Source organism: Mangifera indica, chromosome 3 (assembly GCF_011075055.1).
Source record: "Mangifera indica cultivar Alphonso chromosome 3, CATAS_Mindica_2.1, whole genome shotgun sequence".
NCBI lineage: Eukaryota > Viridiplantae > Streptophyta > Magnoliopsida > Sapindales > Anacardiaceae > Mangifera > Mangifera indica.
In genome coordinates, this window is record NC_058139.1 from 8,589,463 (window position 1) to 8,611,750 (window position 22,288).

The 22,288-nt window shown below is 33.1% G+C and overlaps 3 protein-coding genes and 1 non-coding gene across 5 annotated transcripts; all 4 read right to left on the minus strand.

Annotated features, from left to right (window-relative positions):
- Positions 1-499: 499 nt before the first annotated feature.
- On the minus strand, positions 500-5,448 carry LOC123212173 (linoleate 13S-lipoxygenase 3-1, chloroplastic-like). Its single transcript, XM_044631236.1, has 8 exons — positions 4,925-5,448; positions 4,540-4,820; positions 3,742-3,979; positions 3,118-3,450; positions 2,347-2,540; positions 1,947-2,248; positions 1,584-1,850; positions 500-1,444 (listed from the first exon to the last, which is right to left on the minus strand). The coding sequence occupies exons 1-8, from the start codon at positions 5,304-5,306 to the stop codon at positions 688-690; spliced, it is 2,754 nt and encodes a 917-aa protein (XP_044487171.1). The 5' UTR covers positions 5,307-5,448; the 3' UTR covers positions 500-687.
- Positions 5,449-14,892: 9,444 nt separating this feature from the next.
- Positions 14,893-14,974, minus strand: TRNAS-GCU. Its single transcript has one exon. It is a non-coding gene; the product is annotated as a tRNA-Ser (tRNA).
- A 99-nt stretch (positions 14,975-15,073) lies between these two features.
- On the minus strand, positions 15,074-17,669 carry LOC123212017 (subtilisin-like protease SBT1.4). Its single transcript, XM_044631035.1, has one exon. It carries the CDS (start codon positions 17,595-17,597, stop codon positions 15,279-15,281), a length of 2,319 nt encoding a protein of 772 aa, XP_044486970.1. The 5' UTR covers positions 17,598-17,669; the 3' UTR covers positions 15,074-15,278.
- A 2,036-nt stretch (positions 17,670-19,705) lies between these two features.
- Positions 19,706-21,971, minus strand: LOC123212210 (guanine nucleotide-binding protein subunit gamma 3-like). 2 transcript variants are annotated; one of them, XM_044631285.1, is made up of 5 exons: positions 21,446-21,905; positions 20,872-20,924; positions 20,721-20,765; positions 20,573-20,617; positions 19,706-20,173 (listed from the first exon to the last, which is right to left on the minus strand). In XM_044631285.1, exons 1-5 carry the CDS (start codon positions 21,581-21,583, stop codon positions 19,882-19,884), a joined length of 573 nt encoding a protein of 190 aa, XP_044487220.1. In that variant the 5' UTR covers positions 21,584-21,905; the 3' UTR covers positions 19,706-19,881. The 2 variants fall into 2 exon arrangements, 1 of the variants encoding a protein (XP_044487220.1); XR_006501508.1 differs by having other exon boundaries at positions 20,868-20,924; positions 21,446-21,971.
- Between the last annotated feature and the right edge of the window lie 317 nt (positions 21,972-22,288).

Sequence of the window (22,288 nt, forward strand, 5' to 3'; positions counted from 1 at the left end):
AATAGAAAAAAAAAAGAATGAAATTTGATCGATGTATTTGTCAAAATAAACGAAAACAAAGCAAAAATCAAAATACAATCATAGATAAAAGGCATTTATAACATATAAATGGAGCATGGACAATTTATGTCCTCAAGTGGTCCAGTAAGAAAGAAGTTACATCTCTATAACTTTGTGATGATCTAAAATGGTCCATTAAATTATATGGCCATATCTAAAATGGCCTAGGCTTCTAAAGGCTAACCTTGGCCATATAAAAGCTTTAAATTATAGATCAGTATTATATATATAATTTTTTGTACAAACAATAACGTCTCATTATATAATTAAATAGTTAAAAATTAAAAATAAAATAACATCCAATCATATGATGATATATCGTTGTTTATACACAAAGTTATACATATAGTATTATTGTAAATTATAACATGTATGTATCTCTAACCTAACAAAATGCAAAATTAAAGCAGCATATTCACTAGTTTCTTTAGAATTTGCATATGATAGACTACAATTTTATTCATATAAACTCAATTCATATACAATATCACTCCAGCCTAGAAGCTAGATACATGCTAGGTAATTATACTAGCAACTATTTTGAGATTACATCTCAAATTCTAATTAATAATTCAATTATATACCTAAGTTGATCATCAAACATGAACATTTGAACATCATTTGGGTTCAAATTGAGACACTATTTGGAACTCCTCTACATGTTACTCCGGGCTCAGAACTTGGTGCAAGTAGTTCATATGGCAACACTCCGGCACCACACCGGTTCCGAAGGCTATGATCCCTGTTCCTTTTCTCGATCTCTTTCTCTATCTGGCTGATCTCCGCTGAGAACTTGAAAAACGCCTCTGTTATATCAGCGTCGCCAGACCAAATTGAGGGTTGTTGTCTCTCCCCTAGGTACTCTTCATCAGGTGAATGTGTAGACAATGTGTCTACCACAGCCATATATTTTGTGGCTTGCAATAAACTTGGCAATGCTGACAGGAAATACTTTTGTGGGTCAGCTAAAAATACAGCATATTCAGGGTCATTCTCATCTGGGATTAGTCTTCTCATTAATGGTGGGCGATTTGGCACATAACCACCATATGGGTACTGCCCGAAATTGAGTGCAGCATGTTGTGCCGATGCAAGCCAGATAATGGTGGTAAGAATGGAGACTAGATCATCACCGTTGGTTAGTGTCGGCCACCAACTTTTTTGGGCAAGATCAGCATGGCCTACATTGATGGACTCAGAGTACCATGATTGTAATTCTACGTCATCACAAATTAGGCTTGAGTTTGGGTAGTAATGGTTGACATAGGTTCGTACCCACTCCTCAATTGCTGACCAAATTAATAGCCCATCACTTGCATATGGGTAGTCTTCTATTAGAAGCTTTAAGCCATGTGGTTGTGTTGGGTCGGGTACTGCCATGCCCCTAAAATCATCAAGACAGATCAATTAGATTCACTCAAAATGTTATAATCCAATCTAGCCAAACATAAGAACATGTCAATTAAAGAGACGCTTTCGAATGCAACATTAAAACTGGAGTAAAATCATAGACTAATATTTACCTGCGGATAAGATCGGCAGGGAGGTTTTCCATGTCAAACCGCCAGCCATTTTTATAGGCAGAGGCACTAATCTCCATGCAGTAGCGGCCAGGAGTGAAGCAAGACTCGATCACACCATCAGCATTGATGAGATTTTGCCTAGCTTGGGCGTTGATCTCTAATGTGTACCTCATATGCGGATCCAAAAGCTTGTAAATGGGGTGCATTGCACTCAATTGCCTATGTGCCGCCAGTATAAAAGGCTCCACGCCTGCGTGTGTTCTTAACCTGTAATCACAAGCATCATTTTAAGAATTTAGTTACTTTAATTTTTTTTTTAAATGATTAAAAGAATGTGTTCAAGTGTAAGAATAATTTGCTTACCAATGGTTAACAAGTTGGTGTACCCCTGCATCATTGGAGCAAACGTGGGCCTTGGCAAGTTGCCAAACCCAATTGCTGGTAGCATCGACAGGCGGTGTAACCACGCGCTTCGATCTTAAACTTGGTCCGGATGGTGGGAGGCTAAGCTCAATAGCGATTGGCTTCAGAGTCCCAAGAGGGGTCAAGAAAAATACGGTTCTTGTTGCATAAGCTTTTCTACCATCTAGTGAATTTATTTTATCCAAGAATGGAAGGTAAGCATCATGGTGATCCACTATATACAACTTGTTTTCCTTCAGGGCCTGAAAAAATTTACATCAATTAAAAATTAATTTCTGTGGCCAGTAAATAATGTGATATAATTTGTCTCATCCAAGATTATTCTGAAACCCACAATTACCTGTTGAACAGTCATCCCATCAAGTTGGCCAATAATGTGTTCTTCTCTTAAAGCAGACTGTTGTGGACCGTAGATTTCAGGATCAAGTTTGCTTACAGGAGGAAACACCTGGAGCCTCTCAATATTGACGGGGTTGACACCAGCTAGAGCTTGACGAGCAAATTCATCATCTCGTAGCCAGGCAGATTTGTCCCCTGTAATCGTGAATCACGTGGTGGCTTAGCACATATAAACGTGGCTTTTTAATCTAAAAATAAACAATTGACTCAAACCCATTACCTAAAAGAACTCATAAGAAAAGGAAAAAGAAAGAAATCAACATCAAGAAATGCCCACATGTTTAATGTGCACATGATAAAGCCCTTTACAGAATTTTTTTTTTAAAAAAAAGGCCAATTGTGGCAGTAGAATTTGCCAGGTAAATTTTTGCTGAGAAAGAGCCAACGAGAGGAGTCAAAGTATAAGCAGGTGAGCCATATTCTAGAATCAGTAACTTTTGCTTCTTTGTAAGCCACTACTGACACTTAAAAATCTAAAATCACTGAAGGTGACTTTATCAGAGTGACTCGGCCGCCACTAGAACATGGGGTATGCACTCACTAAAGTTATTGCCTAAATAATGACAACCACATTGACCTTCACAGAAATAATTTCACGTGCGGCACAAAAATGTATGATCTGAGTTGTATCATTTGCTAGAATAATTTTTATCTTAGATGACTCTAGTCCTAGATGTGATTTGTGGAGAATTTTCAAGTTACAGATACTCACGGGAAAGGATCTTGGGAGTGTCATATCTGAGGAGTCCTTGGCTAGACTCTTGAATTCTGCTAACAACCTTTGGCAAGGGGAGTTTCTTGAGGAGTCCATCTTGTAAACCTAAGTTGAGGAGGAGCCCTTCACTGTAGAGGCTGTCAATGTCTGAAAACATATTGAAGTTACGATTTTCGGCAGAAATGCTGGCTTTTAGAGAGGGGATTAAGTTGTGAAGCACAGCTTTAAGTCTCCCAGCAGAAAATGTGTCTTGCTTAGACTCCTCAAATTGTTCATCTCTTGGCACATACATGGGTAATGGCTTCTCAATTCGGCTCTCTGCATGCATATCTGAAGGCATATACAGAAGAAATTAGTATAGATTAACTAGTTCACTTATTTGTTCTACATTTTCTTTCAATAAGACCATAACAGAGGCAACACTTTGGTCCATTTTGTTAAACAGAGAAATCAACAGCTTTTCATTTTCTTTGCCATAAAGTTGCACGTTTCCCCATTTGAAACCCATAAAGCATTATAGTATAATATATAATATGTATAGTTTCAAATTTTCAAATATGCCTCAACCTCTCTTAGAAATTAGTTAAGTGCTCATACGGTCTTGATAATCAAGAAACTCACTGGTGTCAGTTGGAGCACGACCGGTGCGACACCGCCTAGGGTAAGGCCTTTGTTCACCTCCGAGATTTGGTCTAGCTAAATCACTGCATTTATCTGGGTTTCCCAGATCATTGTACACATCAAAGTCATAAATCCTGTCTGATAATTTCCTGATTCCTTTGCCATCACCTCTAAGATCTTTCAGCTCTTTTTCTCTCAATTTTCTAAGCCCTTCAGGGGTCTCACTTGGTAGATATGGCTGCCCAAAATTAAATTATCATAAATCAAATTTAGTCACCATTGATGCTCATAAAATAAAGAAAAATACAAAATAAGTTGTAGATCTTGATGTGGCTAATGCGGTAGTGGTTTTCAAATTCATTTATGAAAAGCTTGTCATGACAGACACAAAAAGAAAAAACAAAATGAATGATTGAATCCATGGTCCACTCTCCACAGCGACAGCCCATCCAGTTATAGGCAAAATAATAGCACTTATACAGAATCAATATTTGATTTTCTCTCCCTTCTGTTAATGAGGAGTCCTTATAGAATGGCCTAACTGATTTGGATTTACAATTTAATATCAGTTTAGTTTTCAATAGCTGCCTATTCTGAATGATTCAAGATTTTGTATTTGATAAAATTCAAAAGCTAAACCACAAGGTTTTGACTTTTACTTCACCCAATTGAAGAAATTTAATTGGAAGTCCTCTGGCATTTCGCAAGAAGTCATAATCATTGACCACAACGACAACCCACTTCAGAAAAAAAAAAAAAAAAAGAAAGAAAGAGAGAAAGGAAGTTCTTGAATAATACCTGATTAGTGAAGAAAATCCTTCTTCCAGGATGATCTTTGGTGGATTGAACCCATGAATCGCAATGAAAATGAACAGGGCCACAAGCAAAACCTTCAATAGTTATCGCCTCCAAATAGAACTCCTTTTGGTGCTTGTTGGTTACTGTGATTGCACCAGGCATCCCAAAATCAGAATCTAATGTAAAGTCAGCTGTGTAATGAACCCTCTCAGCTTTAACATTTGATTTCTTAGACCAATCTTTCAACACAGCTTCTCTACTTCTCTTTGGACCCTTTGTTTCTTCAATCACAAATCAGAAATCACCGAATTTAGTACAAAATATATCATAAATTTATATCAGTAAAAGAAAAAAAGCCGATAGAGAAAAGAGAAAAAGAACTTACTGGGATCAAGCTCAGTACTGAGAAGTGTCAACACAACATTTCTCCCAATCTTATCAGTGATAGCATCTAAATGGTTAACCAATTGTTCTTTAAAGTCTTCTTTGATATTTTTTCTCACAGTTAAAATCGCTCTAACCTTAAATTTAACAGCTTTTTCAGCTGCAGGCACAGAAGCCTTCGCCAAATCTTCACTTATAGCTGCCACAGGAGTAGTATGATAAGTTGTTTTCTTCAAATGCACTGACCTTCTTGGTTGCACAGGCACAAAAAATGCAGGGTTAACCAACAAGTTCTTCTGCAACTTCCCCTGAAAATCACTTGAAGATACAGAAAATGATCTCTCAAGTAAAGTAGAACCCATAAATTCTTTCGTCAGTGCCATGAAGATGATGAAAAACTCTGTCTTCTCTTTAGCACTGATTGAAACTGGAGGGATGTTTATCAAGTTTTGTGCTCTTCAGAGAGAAGGGAAATCAAAGTCTTTTTTCTTTTTTCTTTATGGGGGTGAGTGTGCGTACATGTACATATATATATAATTATGAAGTAATTTATGAATCTCACCGGCCACACGTTTTTCAGATTAGCTATGGAGGATGACTTTTGTTTTCATCATTTTTACTTTCTGATTTCTTGAAAGATCTTTTTAATTTTACGGGGTCTAAGAAATCATGTGCTGTTGAGTAGGTTGCCGAGTCAAACCGAGGTTCCTTGTTGCCGAGTAAAGCACGCGGTTCTCACGAAAGCCACGAGAAAGTGGATAGTTTTGGATTAAATGACATCAACTACCCTTCTCTTATGTATTAATGCCATTGATGTCCCATCTTACATGCTCACCACCACCATGATAGTCAAATTGTGTATGAAATACTTAATTTTTTGTATCATATATCAATATATCTATTATATCGTATTAATTTAATATATCTTATAATACGTATCATTTTTTAATTTTTTGTATCATATATCAACATATCTATTAGGATACTAATAATCGTACTCTCTACTTTAAAGTTTGTCACTTCCATTTCCATACAAATTGAAACATTTTTTAATATCCTAACTAGCTAAGTCTTTACGGGGTACTTTGAGTAATAAAATAAACTAATTTCAAATATAAGAGTAAGAGTTTTAAATCTCCTCTTATAATATTTCAAGATTAACTTTTTTACTTATTTAATATAATTGATTCAATCTTAAAATGATGATATGACTTAAATAAAGTTAGCAAACTTTATAACACTCTTTAATTGATTCGAAGAAGCATGTAAATTTTATTTCTCTTGTCACATGGAGTATTATAGACTTAAACATATTTTCGATACTAAAAACTCATACTTTGGCCAAATGACTGTTTCCCACCCAAGTTTTAATGCAAATACAATACATATATATGAGATTTTAAAAATCTAAACACCCACTCATGAACTAATTTTTATAAAAATTTTAAATTATGATTAAGGGAAAATTTGTTATTTCAATAATAATATTAACAAATATATAATTTTATCTGATTTTCTCTCTAAAAATTTCAGAAACTAATAGTCCCTTGGCCCTCATATTATTCCTTAACATCAATTGATATTATTTGCCTTATTTATAATGATACCACAAGAAAGTCGACTACAACTTATATTTGATGAACATCATTTCCATTTCAAGAGAATTATAAATGCATTAACTTGTTATATCAAAGACATGATTATGGTTAATCACAACCTTATCATCTTATAAGTTGTTAGCCATCTTATCACCAAGAAATCTGACGGCTTACCTAATTTGATTACTCTTTTTCACAGAAACCCATTTCGTTTACTAGCAAATAGAGATGGGTTTGGACGTAATTGCCAATACAAGTAAAGTGGAGGGCAAAATTAGTTACTCAAGTTATGGCGTGCTGCAAGTAAAGTAATTCAATTCCCTTTTCTACGTATATTATGGAGTAGCCAGCCAGCCAGGCAATAAATAGTATCCTCACGTGCTTCCAGTTTGGCAGCAAATAGGAGAATGGGTTTCCTGCTGTGCTTCCCTTAAAAAAAAAAAAAAAAATTTAATTGTCATCAGGATTTTAAATGTTTCAAGGGGTTTCGATTCGAAGTAGTTTTTTAAACAGTCAAGCGCAGCCATTGACTGATTGTCATGGTCTTATCAGGCTCCTAGGGCTATGAAAAATTAGGCGACAAGACAATCAATCCGGGATACATCCTTTTACGATTATTTATAATGTAATATCTTAGATTTAATTATTCGTCACCCTTGAATAAATGGTTGACTGCTTCTTGAACCATTACGTGTACTTAGTAAAAATATAAGAGAAACATCGGCAGAAGTAAAAGTGTTTCCGGCCAAACTTTAGGGATAATCACCCTGACCCCATATATTTTGAAAAAGTCATGGGAAGAAAATGTCATATCAAAATATAGTCCATCGGCTCTCTCTATACAAGGCAAAATATAACAGATTTAGAAACATGGTTTATTTTATTTAATTTGATCGTCTTAAATTTCCATATGCTACATGCATTATTGTATATTATAGAAACAACACTATTTTCCACGTAAGTTTTAACTCAATCTTAAAAACATATCTCTAACAGATGAAAAACTCGAACACTTAAAATTTTCAGTTAGAGGCAATAGTTAAATTATCATTTTATCCATAAACCCTAAAACCTTATAATTTATATCATTTACCCCCTCCCTCCTAGTTTTACAAATTAATACTTTATCTCATTTTTAAAGTTTGAAAAATTTAGATTTCAACTTTAAGATTTGTTTTTCTTATCTAACCACTACCATTTCGATTGATGATTAACACTTTTTATCCATCTTCTAGATCTAGCCACAAATGACAGCCGTCTATGATGACGAAACATCGTTCTTCCCAATCACCGATCAGATTTTTTAAGTCACTAGAGATGAAACCTAAAAATACCAAAAAAAAAAAAATTTCAAAGTTTAATTATGGAAAAAATTATTAGTTTTATAAACTAAAGAGGAAATGATATACATTTTTAAAGTTTTAGAATTTAAGAGTAAAATAATTATTTTATCTTTATCTTTAACTAAAATTTTTAACAACAATTAGTCTATGGATAAATATTTAAATTTTTCATCTATCGTGAGTATATTCTTTTATAATTGATTAAAACTTGGGTAAAAATTTGTTCTTTTCCCTATATATTTATGTGTAAAGTTCAATATGATAGAGAATCTCTGTTTTCATTGCCTCTCTTACTCTGTCTTGTGCATTCTCTAACTCTCTTTCCATCGCCTCTCTTGCCCTACAAATTCTGACAATAGTGGTCAAATCTTGGAAAAAAACTTTGAATAAAAAAATATAAAGTTTGGTCAAGAATAATCTGTAAATTAAGTTGAGAATGAAATAGGAACAAAACACTAGTAAATAGCTCTCATCAATTAGCTGAAAGAATCAAGTTGAATTGCTCAATCTTGCCAACAGATTTCCTCGATTCCAACCACAGAATAGATTGTTGCTGTATCTTTATATTAATTTATTTTTAATGCATATTGAGTGTCAACGATAGCTATTGACTTTTACCCCTTATTCCAGTTGAATTCTGACCAAGAACTCAAGGATCACTGTTCTTCTTACTTTTCAAATAATTTGACAAATTTTAAATTCCTCTTGTCATGTAGCCGTGTAGACGAAGACGAATCAAGAAGAAGAAGATGAATCACCCAAACTTGATTTCACCTTCCAAGTTTGAAATGTTTATTCTTCCATCCATGCAGCATTAAAATCAAATGTTATAGTTTTAGTCAAAGTTTATTTTTTTAATTTAAATTATAATATATAAAAAGTTTAATATCAATAACATCCCTAATAATACAAAAAAAAAAATTGTCCACTTTTTTTTTTTTCTACTGTCATTTTGGAGCTTGTTCTTTCTCTTCCGATTTACGGCGCGTATTTTGTTGAGACATAACGTCAACTTCCGGTAAAACAAAACAAAACGGGATCCAAGTATGAAGCATGCAGCTGTGTAGACGAAGGAAAGACCAGCAGCAACGGCAATGCTGATCGAGGAAATGACTTATATTTTCTCCATGGTGACCATCTGATCTTGTATTTTCTCGTCTGATTTATGGCTGGTATTCTGTCGAGACGTGACGTCAGCTTCCAGTAAAGCAAAATGTGACAAGATCAGATGGTGGTCTTCCTCGCTGGTTCACTCATGTTGAGTGCGCTGATGGGGCTTCATGACTACATAAATGTTTCAGCTAGCAGTCATCTAAATAAATGTTTCACATTCCTCAAATTTTCACTGGAATTCCCAACCATGTTGTGCTTGCATGACTACCATTTCATAATCACTGTTTTTAATTAGAAACTCTGTTCGTATTTATTAGATAGATAAACTTGAGATACAGTAATCAGATAAGTCAAAATTTTACAAACGCAACAGAAGTTTAAACTAAGAATTTCATCTTTATCAGCTGGGGATTTTTTAGTAAAATTATTACAAAAGGGTATATAAATAAATAATTACATTAAAAGTTGAAAAGTGGACTTGCCATGTGGGAGAGAAAAGGAACTTTTCAAATTTGTAAGGCTAAGACAGTTATTTCATCAAAGTTTGGGTGGAAAACAGTTTGTTTGCTTTTTATTTTTTTAAGACAAGGATGGTTGACAAGAAAAGTCAAACAGTACCAAACTTCACCGTCCACCAAATGCATTATAATGTAGAACGACCAACCGGCCTAAGATGAGCCACAAATTGATGTTGGGACCCACTGATTTTGGTGATCATCACCATCATCATCAGGCAATAGGATTGATTTACCGTCCAAATTTCTTGATTAATTTTGGAGGATGTGAAAGGGAAATTATTAATCAAAATCAGTTCACACATAATTACAATACAAATAATTAAATATCTCTAAATTGAATTACATTTTCAAATAAATTGAAAGCAAAGTTTTCTTCACATTCATCTTTAATTTTCTAATCTTGTTTGATTTTAAAGAGTTAAAGTTTTACTAATTTTAATTATTTATCGATACATAAATAAGATTATTAAAATTAAAAAATAAAAACTTGAGATAATAGAAGACTTTAAATGGGAAATAGTCCTTTGGTCATTTTTAATTCACATTCATCTTCAATTTTCCAATCTTGTTTGATAAAACGTACCATCAAGGGGAAAGTGTCAAAGTACGGCCACTTTACTGTTTTGTTTCACAAACATTTTTCTCACCATAAAATTCATAAGTCGGTGATTGATTTATGTAATTTTTTAAGTCTTTATTTATTTATTTTCCCTTTTTTATATTGAATGTCACACATATACATATGTATTTATATATTTTGATAAATGAAATTATGTATATAAATAAATTTTATTAATTTATTTATACAAACTGATAAACAACTTTTAATTAAGTAATGTAATTATTTATTTTTTTCATTTTAAAATTATTTAATTAGATACTATTATATTAAATTATATAAATAAGTTTGTATACGTAATATTAAAATTTTGAATACATTTTTCATATTAAAAAAAATTGAAATTTTGTTGCGAGACTTTTTAAATAAGATTTAGCTACATGTGGTTGAACATTTGAAAAAGAAAAAATAATTTTCTAAGAATTTGAATTGGTTATTTGAGAAAATGCATAAGTGAATTGGAATCTTGAAAAAGATAAACATTTTGGGTTGGGTGGTGCAGGTGCAGTAAAAAAAAGGGTGGGATTGTGGTGAAAGTGGGGTTTACAAGTCCCCCATAAGATTATTCTTGATACGTACCGTTTTGAATCATTTTATCTCAAACTCTTTTCTTAAAATTCATATATATTTTTGGTTTTTTTTTTTTTTTTATAATAACAATCACTTTCATTACATTTACCATATTATCTTTTTTCATTTAATAACTATAATATTCAATTATTATAAATGACCAAAAAAAAGTCCAATAAAAATTAATGACGATGAATAATTGATATTGAAATTAATCAAACCTCATTAAAAAGAAGCTCAATAACAACAATAACAATATCAAATAAAAAAAGTTTAAATTGTAATTAACCGTATTTCCAATATTTGTTATACCGATAAATAAGAAGATGAAGTTCACTCTTTTAAAAATTGTTTTTTTTCCTTTTATCTAAAAAACTAGTTATGTTATTCTGTTTATATTTTTCATCTTTCTGATAAGGTATTATTTCATTTGTTCAAGATTTTTTTTTAATTTTTATTTGTTAATTGATAAACAATAATGGTATCACGAAGGGCTCCATCGACAAAAATCATAAATTTGCCACTATATTACACTACAAATATAGTTAAAGTCTCATATTTGAATTCTCCTACTTTTGTTTGAGTAATATTATATATATTTACTTTGAGTACATATTTATATATATCATCATATAATTCGGTGTTTCTTTATTTTTAATTCAAAACCATTAAATTATATAATAATAAATGTTAAATATATATTTATTTATATATTTGAAATAGATACACGTAATTTTATTGATTTTGATTTGAAGTGGTTTTCTATTTGGACAAGTAAAAGTTCTATCAATCTAATCTAAGGCAACTTTTGGTAATCACAGTTAAATTAGTTGAGTATAAAAAATTATCATTCCCAAAATGTAGAAATTTCAAATCCTTTTTAATTGCACAGCTATGTCTAATCACAAAAACATGTCAAGTTATCTACCCACTAACATTAAAGCATTTCCAAGTTATTCAGTGATGAAGAAGTGCTTAAGCCAATTTTATTACTATTTCTTAATGTAAAATGGGATTAAGTTTACACATATTAAGCTGAGAGGCTTTCTTGTTGGCCCAAAATCGTTTATCTTGTGTAGCCCTAATCGAGAAAAATTTGGACTCGTTGGCACAATTCGATAAATTATTCTTCTTCTAAAATTGTTTAATTTGTAGCATACCCACTTTTCTGAAATCTATCTAACATAAATGATTAAAAAAAAAAAAACCCTTTTGAAAATTTTTTCTTTTAAGGTTTACTCTTCAATCTCCGACAGTCTCTGTTACCTCCGATCGATGATTTAAGTTAGGAAGAGGAAGAATACTAACTGGATACTTTAATTTATTTACTTTATGATATTTTATACTCAAAATATGTATACATAATTTTATTATAGAAAAAATTAGATATTTTGAATCCATATATTTGATCATTTACTTATATATTTAATCTAAGCATATGATCCCATAACAAAAAAACATATAGGGGTGTTTGGTTTGGGTAATGTTTTATTACCAAAATAGAAAGATTACCTTGAAGATAGATTACTTAGAAAATTATTGAGTATAAATAATTACTATGTTTGATAAAATTTGATAGGTATAAATAATTATTGTGTTTGGTTAAAAGTAGTAAAAAATTACTAGTAAATTATTTTACTTAAATATCTTTGAATATAATTATTTTAAAATTATTTTTATATTATTTGTCATATTAATTAAAAATAAATTTATTTTTGTTTCAAAAAATTAATAAATAATAATATAATTATAATAAAATCAAGATTATTTTGATAATTTTTAAATGTGGTAAGCCACGTCAATATTGGTAATAGAAGATTACTATAATATTTTATTACTAACAAATTAAATAAGGGAATAATATATAAATTACCAAAGTAATCTTAAAAAACTGAAACCAAACGCCCCCTAATTCTTTAGCATTAACTCAAATACGAAATTTGGAAGAAGGCATTAATTTGATGCCTATATTTCCCTAACAACAAGCTTGGCAATTAAAATTAAAAATAAACCATATTTTTATTTCAGAATTTGTTTATTTGCATAGAGTTTACATGAACTCTACCACGATCTGAAGCTACTCCGGCCACGGGGGCAGAAGAGAAGGCGGCGAAAGGAAAAACTAGAGAAGTGAAGCTCGCCTCCGCTAAAGCTCGTTGTTGAAACATTTCTGAACTTGCACTTGCGTCCCTCAGATCTTTAACCATGTCTCGATAATATTGCTTCAGTTTCTTCATCATTCGAAGGTAATGCAACTTCAGCCACCGGAGCCTCATCCTCCTCATCATTCTCACTATAAGCATCCCTCTTTTTGGCTTGTCAGTGGTGCTCCTTCCCAGGATAATCACCGGCGGTTTTCGGCGCCTTCTCAGGATTATTCTTCGGCGGGTTGGAGACTAGTGGGCGGCCGTGGCAGGCTTGGTTTGAGGGTCCTGTGCCATTGTAATCAAGATCTGTTGAGAAATGAGAAGAGCGGTGTTTGGCAATTTTAAACTTAATACATTATATTTATAGCAATTTTATACGGGTATATACTTATATATATAATTATATAATTAAATATTAATTTATTCTTAATTTAAAAATATCTAATTACATAATAACATACATAAAATATATACTTATTTATATTAATATTTTTGCTAATTTATTTAATAATATTATTATTATTTATAATTAATGTTATTTATTATGCACACAAAATTACGCCATGCATTAAATAAGTGTATTAAAACTCTACATGTTCAAGGAGAATCCTTAATTTTTTAATTTTAATTTTCAAAAAATATATATTAATATCCTTTTTTTCATTGATTTCTTATATTTAATTGTTATTCTACCTTATTTTTTTTATGTTTCATTGTCACTTTATACTTGTATATTTTATTTTTAATCATTGGAGGGAGAGAGCTAGAAGATATAGGAGGAAAATGTAATATTTTAATATTTAATCTTTAAAAAATTATTAATTTTTTAAATAAAAAATAGATAAATTTTTATTATTTTTAATATATTATTAATTAATTAATTAATTATGGTAAAGAATTAATTAATATATTATTTTTAATTAATTGTATATACGGGTGTGAGAACTTCTAGGTTTGGTAAGAAATTAATTAAGAAGATTGAGAAGCCCGCTCCTGCATGTGCACCCATTACTATAATTTGATGGCAGCAGTTACATAAATGGCTAAAATTAGATATATGTCGAATTAAAATAGAATTATATATAAATTTAGTTTGTGTCGAATTCATCTTTAATGGGATAAATTAAAACTTTAAACTATACTATTTCATATGGCTAAAATAATACTTCTAGATGTGATCTGATTGAAATTATAGTTTTGATGATTTGTTATAGTTAGATTACACTTTAAGTGTGATTTGATTGAGTTAATACTTGATTAGTTCTAGTGGTTTTTTTTTTTTAATTTTATATAAAAATTTAAAATAAACCCAATAAAAGATATATCTAATAAAGTTTTGGGTCTAAATTATTATTTAGTTTCAATAAACTTATAAGGTTAATAGAAAGTATTTTGATTTTTTTTATGATAGTAACATGTGGGTTAACCAATCTCACTGACAAAACTAGAGGATAAATGAAAACAAGTTTTTATGAAATTTATCGGAGAGAAAATGTGAATGGTAAATTAGCCCTTATAATTTATCCATTTTTGTAGATAAAAAACTTGAAAAATATGTGGTAAATTATGTAAACACAACATTACAAAGACTGGATTATTAGTCAAAGAGGTAAGAAGATGATATATTTTGTAGATTGATTTTATTTAATTAGCTTTGCTTGCCTTGCCTCTTTACCTTTGTCAGTGTCTCTTCATCACTATGGACCATTTTGAATTCATAATAGAGTTACACAGTTGCCACCAGCGAAGATTGCAGAGTTGGTCGGGTAAGAGAGAATTTTGACGTCTTTATGCTAGTGGGATTTTGCTTGATTGTTCAGAAAGATCCTTTTTTGACTCTACGTCCCTTATCAACTTCAACTAATTCAAATTATGGCATAATACAGCCTAGAGATTTCCCTTTTTTCATACGGATCAGGGTATATATAAAAAATTAAATAAAGGCACCACCGAAAAAGAAATTGGACATCATCTAGGCTTCACTGCATAGCCCATGGCTGAAGACTCGCCTCGCCCCGTTTGTCTGTTTAGGTTTGAGCTAAAAAAAAATTGAAAAAGAATCGACGCCTGAGAGATTCGAACTCTCGCGGGGAAACCCCATGTACTTAGCAGGCACACGCCTTAACCACTCGGCCAAAGCGTCGGTGTTGAAATGTTTTCCCTATCAGATTATAATCATAATTACTATGCCATAAACCTACTGACTAGGTCTTGACTTTAAAACTCTAGATAAAGTCAACACTAAGGGCTTCAACACCTTTTTAAGGAAATTTATTACTTCAATTAATTTACACTACTCACTACTACAAATTTCAGATTTCTCCCAGAATTGTTGCCATTCTTGGCTACTTCATTGAAGAAAAAAGAAATATTATATAAGTAGTTTTGCCTATCTTCAGTGTGCATTAAGTGAACAAGAGGCTTAGAAAGCCTGAAAGCGTCCCAAATTACATGGAGTCAACTGAACCTTGGCTCTTCCATCTAACTGCAATGGGGCTCCTCACATGGTGAACTCCATCACTCCATTCAATGGCTCCAAACTTTTGTGAGTTAACACCAGCTCCACCCAAACCAATACCAGAGAATGTTACTAAATATGAAAGACTTTGCTTTTCTGCACTGAACACAAGCTTTTGAGGAGACACAATGACTGCAACATTAGGTGGAGACTTTATTTCAACCTCATAAACAGCATCAGCTAAATTCCCAACATTCTTCACCACTCTCTTGTATGTCACGACATCAGTGTTGGACTCAAAAACAACGGAGAATGATGGATAATTGAGTTCTCCTGGATTAGCTAATTTGCCTGAACATGTATCTGGGCTGACAGGCTCTCGAACAAAAACCGAAATTCTTTTAGCATCATAACCAATTGAGCAAAGAAATGAAACATAGTCACTTCCGTCAATATCATACACCAATCCGGGATTGAGAGCTCTGTTAGGATCAACATGGCCAGCACCATGGATAAACGGTGTTGATTCTTGACCACTAGCAAGATCCTTAATATTTTCCCCTGAATTGTCCAGGTTATAAGCGGTTGTCATCAAAGCAGATTTGATTGCAGCAGGCGACCAATTTGGATATGCCTTCCGGAGCAACGCAGCAAGTCCGCTGACATGAGGACAAGACATTGAGGTACCTGAAATAATGTTGAAATCAACTCTTCTAGGATCAATGTCTAGGTCAGTTGGTCCATTTGAACCAGTCCAAGCAGCCAAGATATTAACGCCAGGAGCAATGACATCAGGCTTCAGAATCTCTGGTGTCAAATGGTTTGGACCTCGGCTTGAGAAGGCTGCAACTTTTGGAGCAGGCGGCGAAGGACTGATCACAGTGCCATAGAACTTAATTGTAGCTGTTGGAAATTGACTCAATTTGAGATAAGCTCTGATCTTTCTGCCTGCAATTTCCCCCACCATTGTGGCGGGTAGAAGATGCGAATCTGCAATCAATTCTTCACCACTTTCAGCAGTATTAGCCAAAACCATGCCTAATCCACCAGCAAGTTTCACAGCACTTCCTTTTTCAACTCTAGCATTCCCTCCTCTATAGCAAACAACAATTTTCCCTTGAACTCTTTCAGGCTGCAGACTTCCTATGTAACAAAATCTGTTCCCACAATCACCAGCATCAATCAAAGGCAGCTTAAAATCAGGTAAAGCCTCACCAGAGTACAATGAGACGCCACCAAGAACTGTCCCGTCTCCAAGAATTGCATCCGCAGGGAACTCCCGATCAATCGTTGAAGCACCGACAGTCAAAATCCAAGGCGCAATGTTCACAGCAGTATAGGGACCAGGGCCAGAGTTTCCGGCAGAACACGAAACAACAACGCCATTTTTTACCGCCCCAAAAGCGCCAATGGCTATGGAGTCATGATCATAATGAGGAGCAAAACCGGTAGCCCCAACAGATAAAGAAATCACATCAACACCATCAGCAATAGCTTGGTCCATTGCAGCAAGTATATCAGAATCAAAACAACCAAGTTTCCAACAAATTTTATACGCAGCAATCCGAGCCTTTATAGCCATACCTCTAGCTTCACCGTAAGCATACTCATAAAAACTCGCATTAGAAACCAAACCTCCGGCAGCAGTTGAAGCTGTATGAGTTCCATGCCCCTCTGTATCCCTAGCAGATTTTGATTCCTTCGTTTCATCCATAGGTCTCCCCAGAGAAGCCTCGTACCCCTTAAAAAATGCTTTAGCTCCGATAATCTTCCCGTTACAAGCCGAAGCAGGAAAGTCTGGAGCAGTTTCACAGATTCCTTTCCATTTTCCGGGAACATTGGACAATCCAAAATCGAAAAAACTCCCACGATCAGGCCATATTCCGGTGTCCAGAACTCCGATTATAACATCATCCGCGTAGTTTGAGTTGGGCCAGAGCCCGGAGTCATCGGACAATCCAAGAAAGTGATGAGTACGCGTGGTGTGAAGCTGGCGACTTTCGTCAGGTATTACCGACAGAATTCCAGGATGTTCTTTCAACTTTTCCGCCTGGAAGGCCGTGAGATGAGCGGAGAAGCCATTGATGGCTTTGTTGTATGAGTAAAGGATCTTGGAAGAGTGTTGGGGAGAGGGAGGCAGAGAATGAATGATAGAGGCGTACCAGTGGTGGTGGGAGGAGAAGAGGGATGGCTTGTGGGATTCTGACACGTGTATGATGAAGGTTTGTGGAGCGTCTGATGAAGGTGAGGCGGAGAGAAGAGTTGGGGTGAGAAAGAGGATGAGGAAGATGAAGAAGGAGATGGCCATGAGAGGTTTTCTGAATTCTTGTTTGGTTCAAAGACAAGATGGAGAAAGCTTTGTAGAATATTGGGCCTTGTAAATCCATGTCATCAAAATCAAAATAAATAAATAAAATTGTTTTTTACTCCATTATTCCATTTATAATAAGCAGAGCCAAATTTGCCACCAGCATTTTTCTTAACTATCGTTCCCGCCCCTGGAACTTTAAAAACGATATTTTCCTGCCTTCCATCCATTTGATTATGCAAGCAACTTCCATTAAATTATAGGTTAAAAGTATATTAATATAATAAATTAAATTACTTTTATACTTTTATGGTAATATTAAAAAAAAATACAATTTTACTAATCTTACCCACAAAAATGACTTTCTTAAACTAAATGTATAATTATCATTAAGATAAGAAAAATTCTTCTTAAACTAAATACATTTCACCCTCAAATTTTCAGTTTGTGGAAGTTGGACAATTTGTAGAGTTTGCGTTGTGATGGTCAAGAAAAGGTAATTGGATTAGTATACATGCCTTTTTCTTTATTTCTTTATCTACTTGCAATAACCAATAATCAATTAAATAGAAAATTTCCTCTCAAATCCTACAAAATTATCATGATATTTTTTACGACCATGTAGATCAACCTAATAGATGATTATAAAAACACATTATCAATTTTATTGATCGATATTAAAAAGATTGTTATTGTATCTCATGAGATTGGATTAATAGATCGTTTAGATTGACTTATAGTTAAAAGAGATAAAAATCTCTTGTTTCGATAGATATTTAAAATTCAATTGTTTTGTAGTTTCCCCTTCTTGATGAGATTCTAACTCTTTTACTAATTGTTGATTTATTCTTGTCTTTCTATAACTTTATCTTATCAATAGTTGTCTCAAAATAAATCAGAGACAAATGGTAGTGATGTCTATGGTGACAATGGTGGCCGTCAAAATTTTTTTCATTTTGTATTTTGTCTCCCTAGTTCAACCATTGTTACCCCATGTTCGTCACTTGTTGATTAATATTTTAAAAATCATTTCAAAATTATTGATATTTTTGCACATGTTACAATTCCTAAAAGTTAATGAGAAAATTTGAATAAAAAGATGGGAAAAATTCATTTTTTTAAATTAAGAGGTGGGGTGTTATTAAGGAAAAGAACAGTGTGGAATAGCATTCTCCCATCGATTACATTCATGAGTCTTTTTCTTTTAATTTTAAAATGAAGTGCCACCAAAGTCTCAAATAAAGAAAATGATGAATTTGCCAATTTGGTTTGAAAAATGAAGATTCATATGAAAAGGTCAGAAAATAAAGAGATTCGATTCTTTTGTTTATTTTAATATTTGGGCCCCATGAAATGGGTTTTAGATCAGCTCCATGTCGGTGGGCCCGTCAATCAAATTATGTGGGTGATTGATTTAGTGTGGTGTTGGTTTGAAATATTTTTATGTTAATTTAATAAAAATTGTTTTCACAATATTTTAAATTAACAAAAAAATTGAAAGCAAAAAAAGACTATGAATTCACCAACACCATTCATATCTAACATTGTTTTCAATTACAAGGTCCATTTACCATAACACTACACTGTATAAACTAGAGGTTTTTCTCTGTCATTAGGGGGGCTGAGGAAATAAAAGTTGTAATTTGATTATCATCTCTACTTTGTACATTAAAAGATTTCTATGAGAATTTTGATTTTGTTAAAATTTTACTCTTACTAATTTGAAGAATAGATGATTTCAAGATAATTCAAATTGTGTAAAGTCAACTTGAATGTAATTCAAAATGAATTTGGATTGGAAGATTTCGATGAGATTTTAATTTGGATTAGATATGGGTTGAAAGTTTTTGACCCAAAACCCAAACTAACATGATAAGAATATAACCCGAAAACACAAACTGTCAAATTTTCCATATATAATAATAACTTAATAATGGAAACACTTTGTAATGGAAGTTACTATATATCCATCTCAATTTCCCTTCCCTTTTTACTTTCCTCTGTTTACTTCCTGCCAAACAATTTCACTACGACAGCATTTCCACCAGAAAAAAGACAACTTACAAATGCAATCTAGAAACCACAATTCATGTATAACCTTGCTAATGTTGCACTAAGAGTCGTATTTGTTATTCCATATAGCCACACATTGACTGAAGTCTATGAAAACGATTCATAAATAACATAGCTGAAAGTTTCCATCATCTTGGCCAACATTGGTGCTAACTACAATTTAATTATATCAGAAGTTGAAAAGGATAAAACGGCATAACTTCTTAGATAACTATAAGCAGCAAGTTTTATGACAGGATTTTCCAAAATTAGAACAAAGATTCACCTTATTACACTTATAAGTTGATGAGTTGAAACAGCAGCAAGCATTGTGTAGACATGAGAGTCCTGTAAAATTGCAGCAGCTTTGACACTTGACTTTTACAAAGCACGAGCAGCAACTGGGATATGGACATGGTGAGCAACATGACACCGAGCATGTGCCACAGCAGGTTTGTGTTTGTAGATGATGCAGGCAACCACAACAGCAACAAATCCTCAGAAGATTGGAGTAAAATTTTCCCCTGCTCAGAATTAGTGCATCCCATTAACTTTCACATTCTTCATTATACTACTGTGTTTGATTTCTTTCGACAGTGGCAAGTAGTATACGGTGGAACAATTTACAATGCAGCGTATCATTAAAAAGACTTAATCCTATAAGAAGAATATTTACAAGTGAGATAAGCATCATAGAGACATTGGTCTTATATGAGGCAATCCTAAGGTTCAAGGGCACTTTCTTCTACAAGCAAAGACTAGAGAATTTGTCATTAATGACTACAAACGGTGTTCTTGCAATGTCACAGATTTATTTTGCTAAAATATTGTTCTTCAAACCTAACTTTTGGTGTAAATGCCAGGGTGATTATAACTTAAACCAGGATCAGAGAAAACAAATGAAATAAAAGAGAGTTGAGTACCAGATTCTCTTCCAGAAGGGCTTGGATTTACGCGTTTCCTGATTTCTGATTTAACAAAAAATGATAATCCAGTGTTAGTGAAGTGGGTTTTACATCAGAAATCATATCATACAAAACGGAAAAATGGGGTTATCTTCAATGGCCATACATAGTGATTAAAGGATCAAGTTTGGCCCTTACAAACTCATCAACCCTGCCATTAAAAGTTAAAGATCAAATGGGATAAAGATGGATGTAATAAGCAACATCATGATGATTTGCCTATATTTTGCATAGGACAGTAAAGAAACCATACATACTCTTTGCAGCATCTAGAGGCTAGCTGAAGATCTTCAACAGTTTTCAACTCCTCCTGCTTGAACAAGTCTCTATAAGTATACGCATATTTACATTGACTTTTATCATACAGTTTCTCTTCATAAAAATACAGTACATACAGATACAGTCAATTCAATCTATCATTTAAAAAATACAGGTATTTTCACCAAGCAGAACATGCAAGGAAATGTGCTTTTGCCACTAGTCTCTAGCTCCTAATCAAAGCATGCTTAATAGTCAAATTAGAAAAAAATTATGCATAATAGAGGCAGTAACAAGAATTACTAACTCAATGTGCCATGTAAATCTAAGGCTAAAAACAAAATCAGTAATTCAGCTCAGGAATCATTTACCCTACGAAGTACACATAATTTGGGATTAAAGGATTAAAGATTTTGCCTTGAATCAAAATTATTTAAGCAATCAACAATACAAACAGGCTAAAAAAAATTCCAAAATTAACACTGTCAATCAAACCCTTTTCATTCTAAACAAATGACCCACCAAAAGACTAAACATTGGAATCACTTAAAAAAAAAACAAGAAAAAACTGACCTGAAGCAGACCAATCTCTCTCTCCAAAACTTGAACCCTGACCATCTGTCTCCTCTTGCCATACAAATCCCCACAAGTAGGTGGAGACCTTGGACTCTTTGGTGGCTCCTCCAATGTAGACCCACCTGCACAATCCATCACTAAAACTAAAAGAAAAAAAACCAGTCTTTTTCTAGTTTGTCTCTTCACAAATAAGAGTTCATGCAAAGACTGGTGAAGTCAAAAGAGTTTTGTGTTGTGTAGTACGTGAACTAGGCAAAGGGTGGATGTGTGTGAAAAGAAGAAATGAATGAATGAAAGCAATGTGGGCCGTGGAAGAGGGAGCAAGTAATAAAGACCATACTAAAAAAAGAGTTGTTGAAAGCTGAGTTTGTGAGAGAAGTGAAACGTTGTGGCAGAAGCTTAAAAAGGACGGATGCTTCTGCAAAATTGCAGAGAACACACGTGACTGAGTTGTGTAAGACACAAAAAACATTTTACTCTCTTCAACTTCTCAGTTAATGCATCTGGTTTTGGTCCCTCTCACACACACACTTCTTGATCTTTGTGGACTTCGCATAGGAACCAGCTAGGATTCTTTTGTTGTTTTTGTTTTCTATTTTTTAGTTCACAGTCACTCACAAGGATTCTGGAGGAAAATTTTTACGAGATTTTTTTTCCTGCAAAGTTTCGAATCAAGGTTTAGGATTTAGAAAAAAATTCTTTTCTCTTTTTTTTTTTTCGTATAAAATTATTTGCTGATGGAGTCAGAATGTCTTACCTTTTTTTTTTTTGAGTAAGTAGAATGTCTAATATTTGATCCTTGAGATAATCAAGCATCCAAAATTTGTATTGACTATTTAT

Coding starts and splice junctions, on each gene's coding strand:
- LOC123212210 (XM_044631285.1), bottom strand. CDS start 21,583: ATGGATTGTGCAGGTGGGTCTACATTGGAGGAGCCACCAAAGAGTCCA. Junction 20,766..20,871: donor GCCTCTAGATGCTGCAAAGA/GTATGTATGGTT, acceptor TTTTAATGGCAG/GGTTGATGAGTTTGTAAGGG. Junction 20,618..20,720: donor CTTGATCCTTTAATCACTAT/GTATGGCCATTG, acceptor TTGTTAAATCAG/AAATCAGGAAACGCGTAAAT.
- LOC123212173 (XM_044631236.1), bottom strand. CDS start 5,306: ATGGCACTGACGAAAGAATTTATGGGTTCTACTTTACTTGAGAGATCA. Junction 4,821..4,924: donor CAGTACTGAGCTTGATCCCA/GTAAGTTCTTTT, acceptor TTGTGATTGAAG/AAACAAAGGGTCCAAAGAGA. Junction 1,445..1,583: donor CCTGCCGATCTTATCCGCAG/GTAAATATTAGT, acceptor TGATGATTTTAG/GGGCATGGCAGTACCCGACC.
- LOC123212017 (XM_044631035.1), bottom strand. CDS start 17,597: ATGGCCATCTCCTTCTTCATCTTCCTCATCCTCTTTCTCACCCCAACT.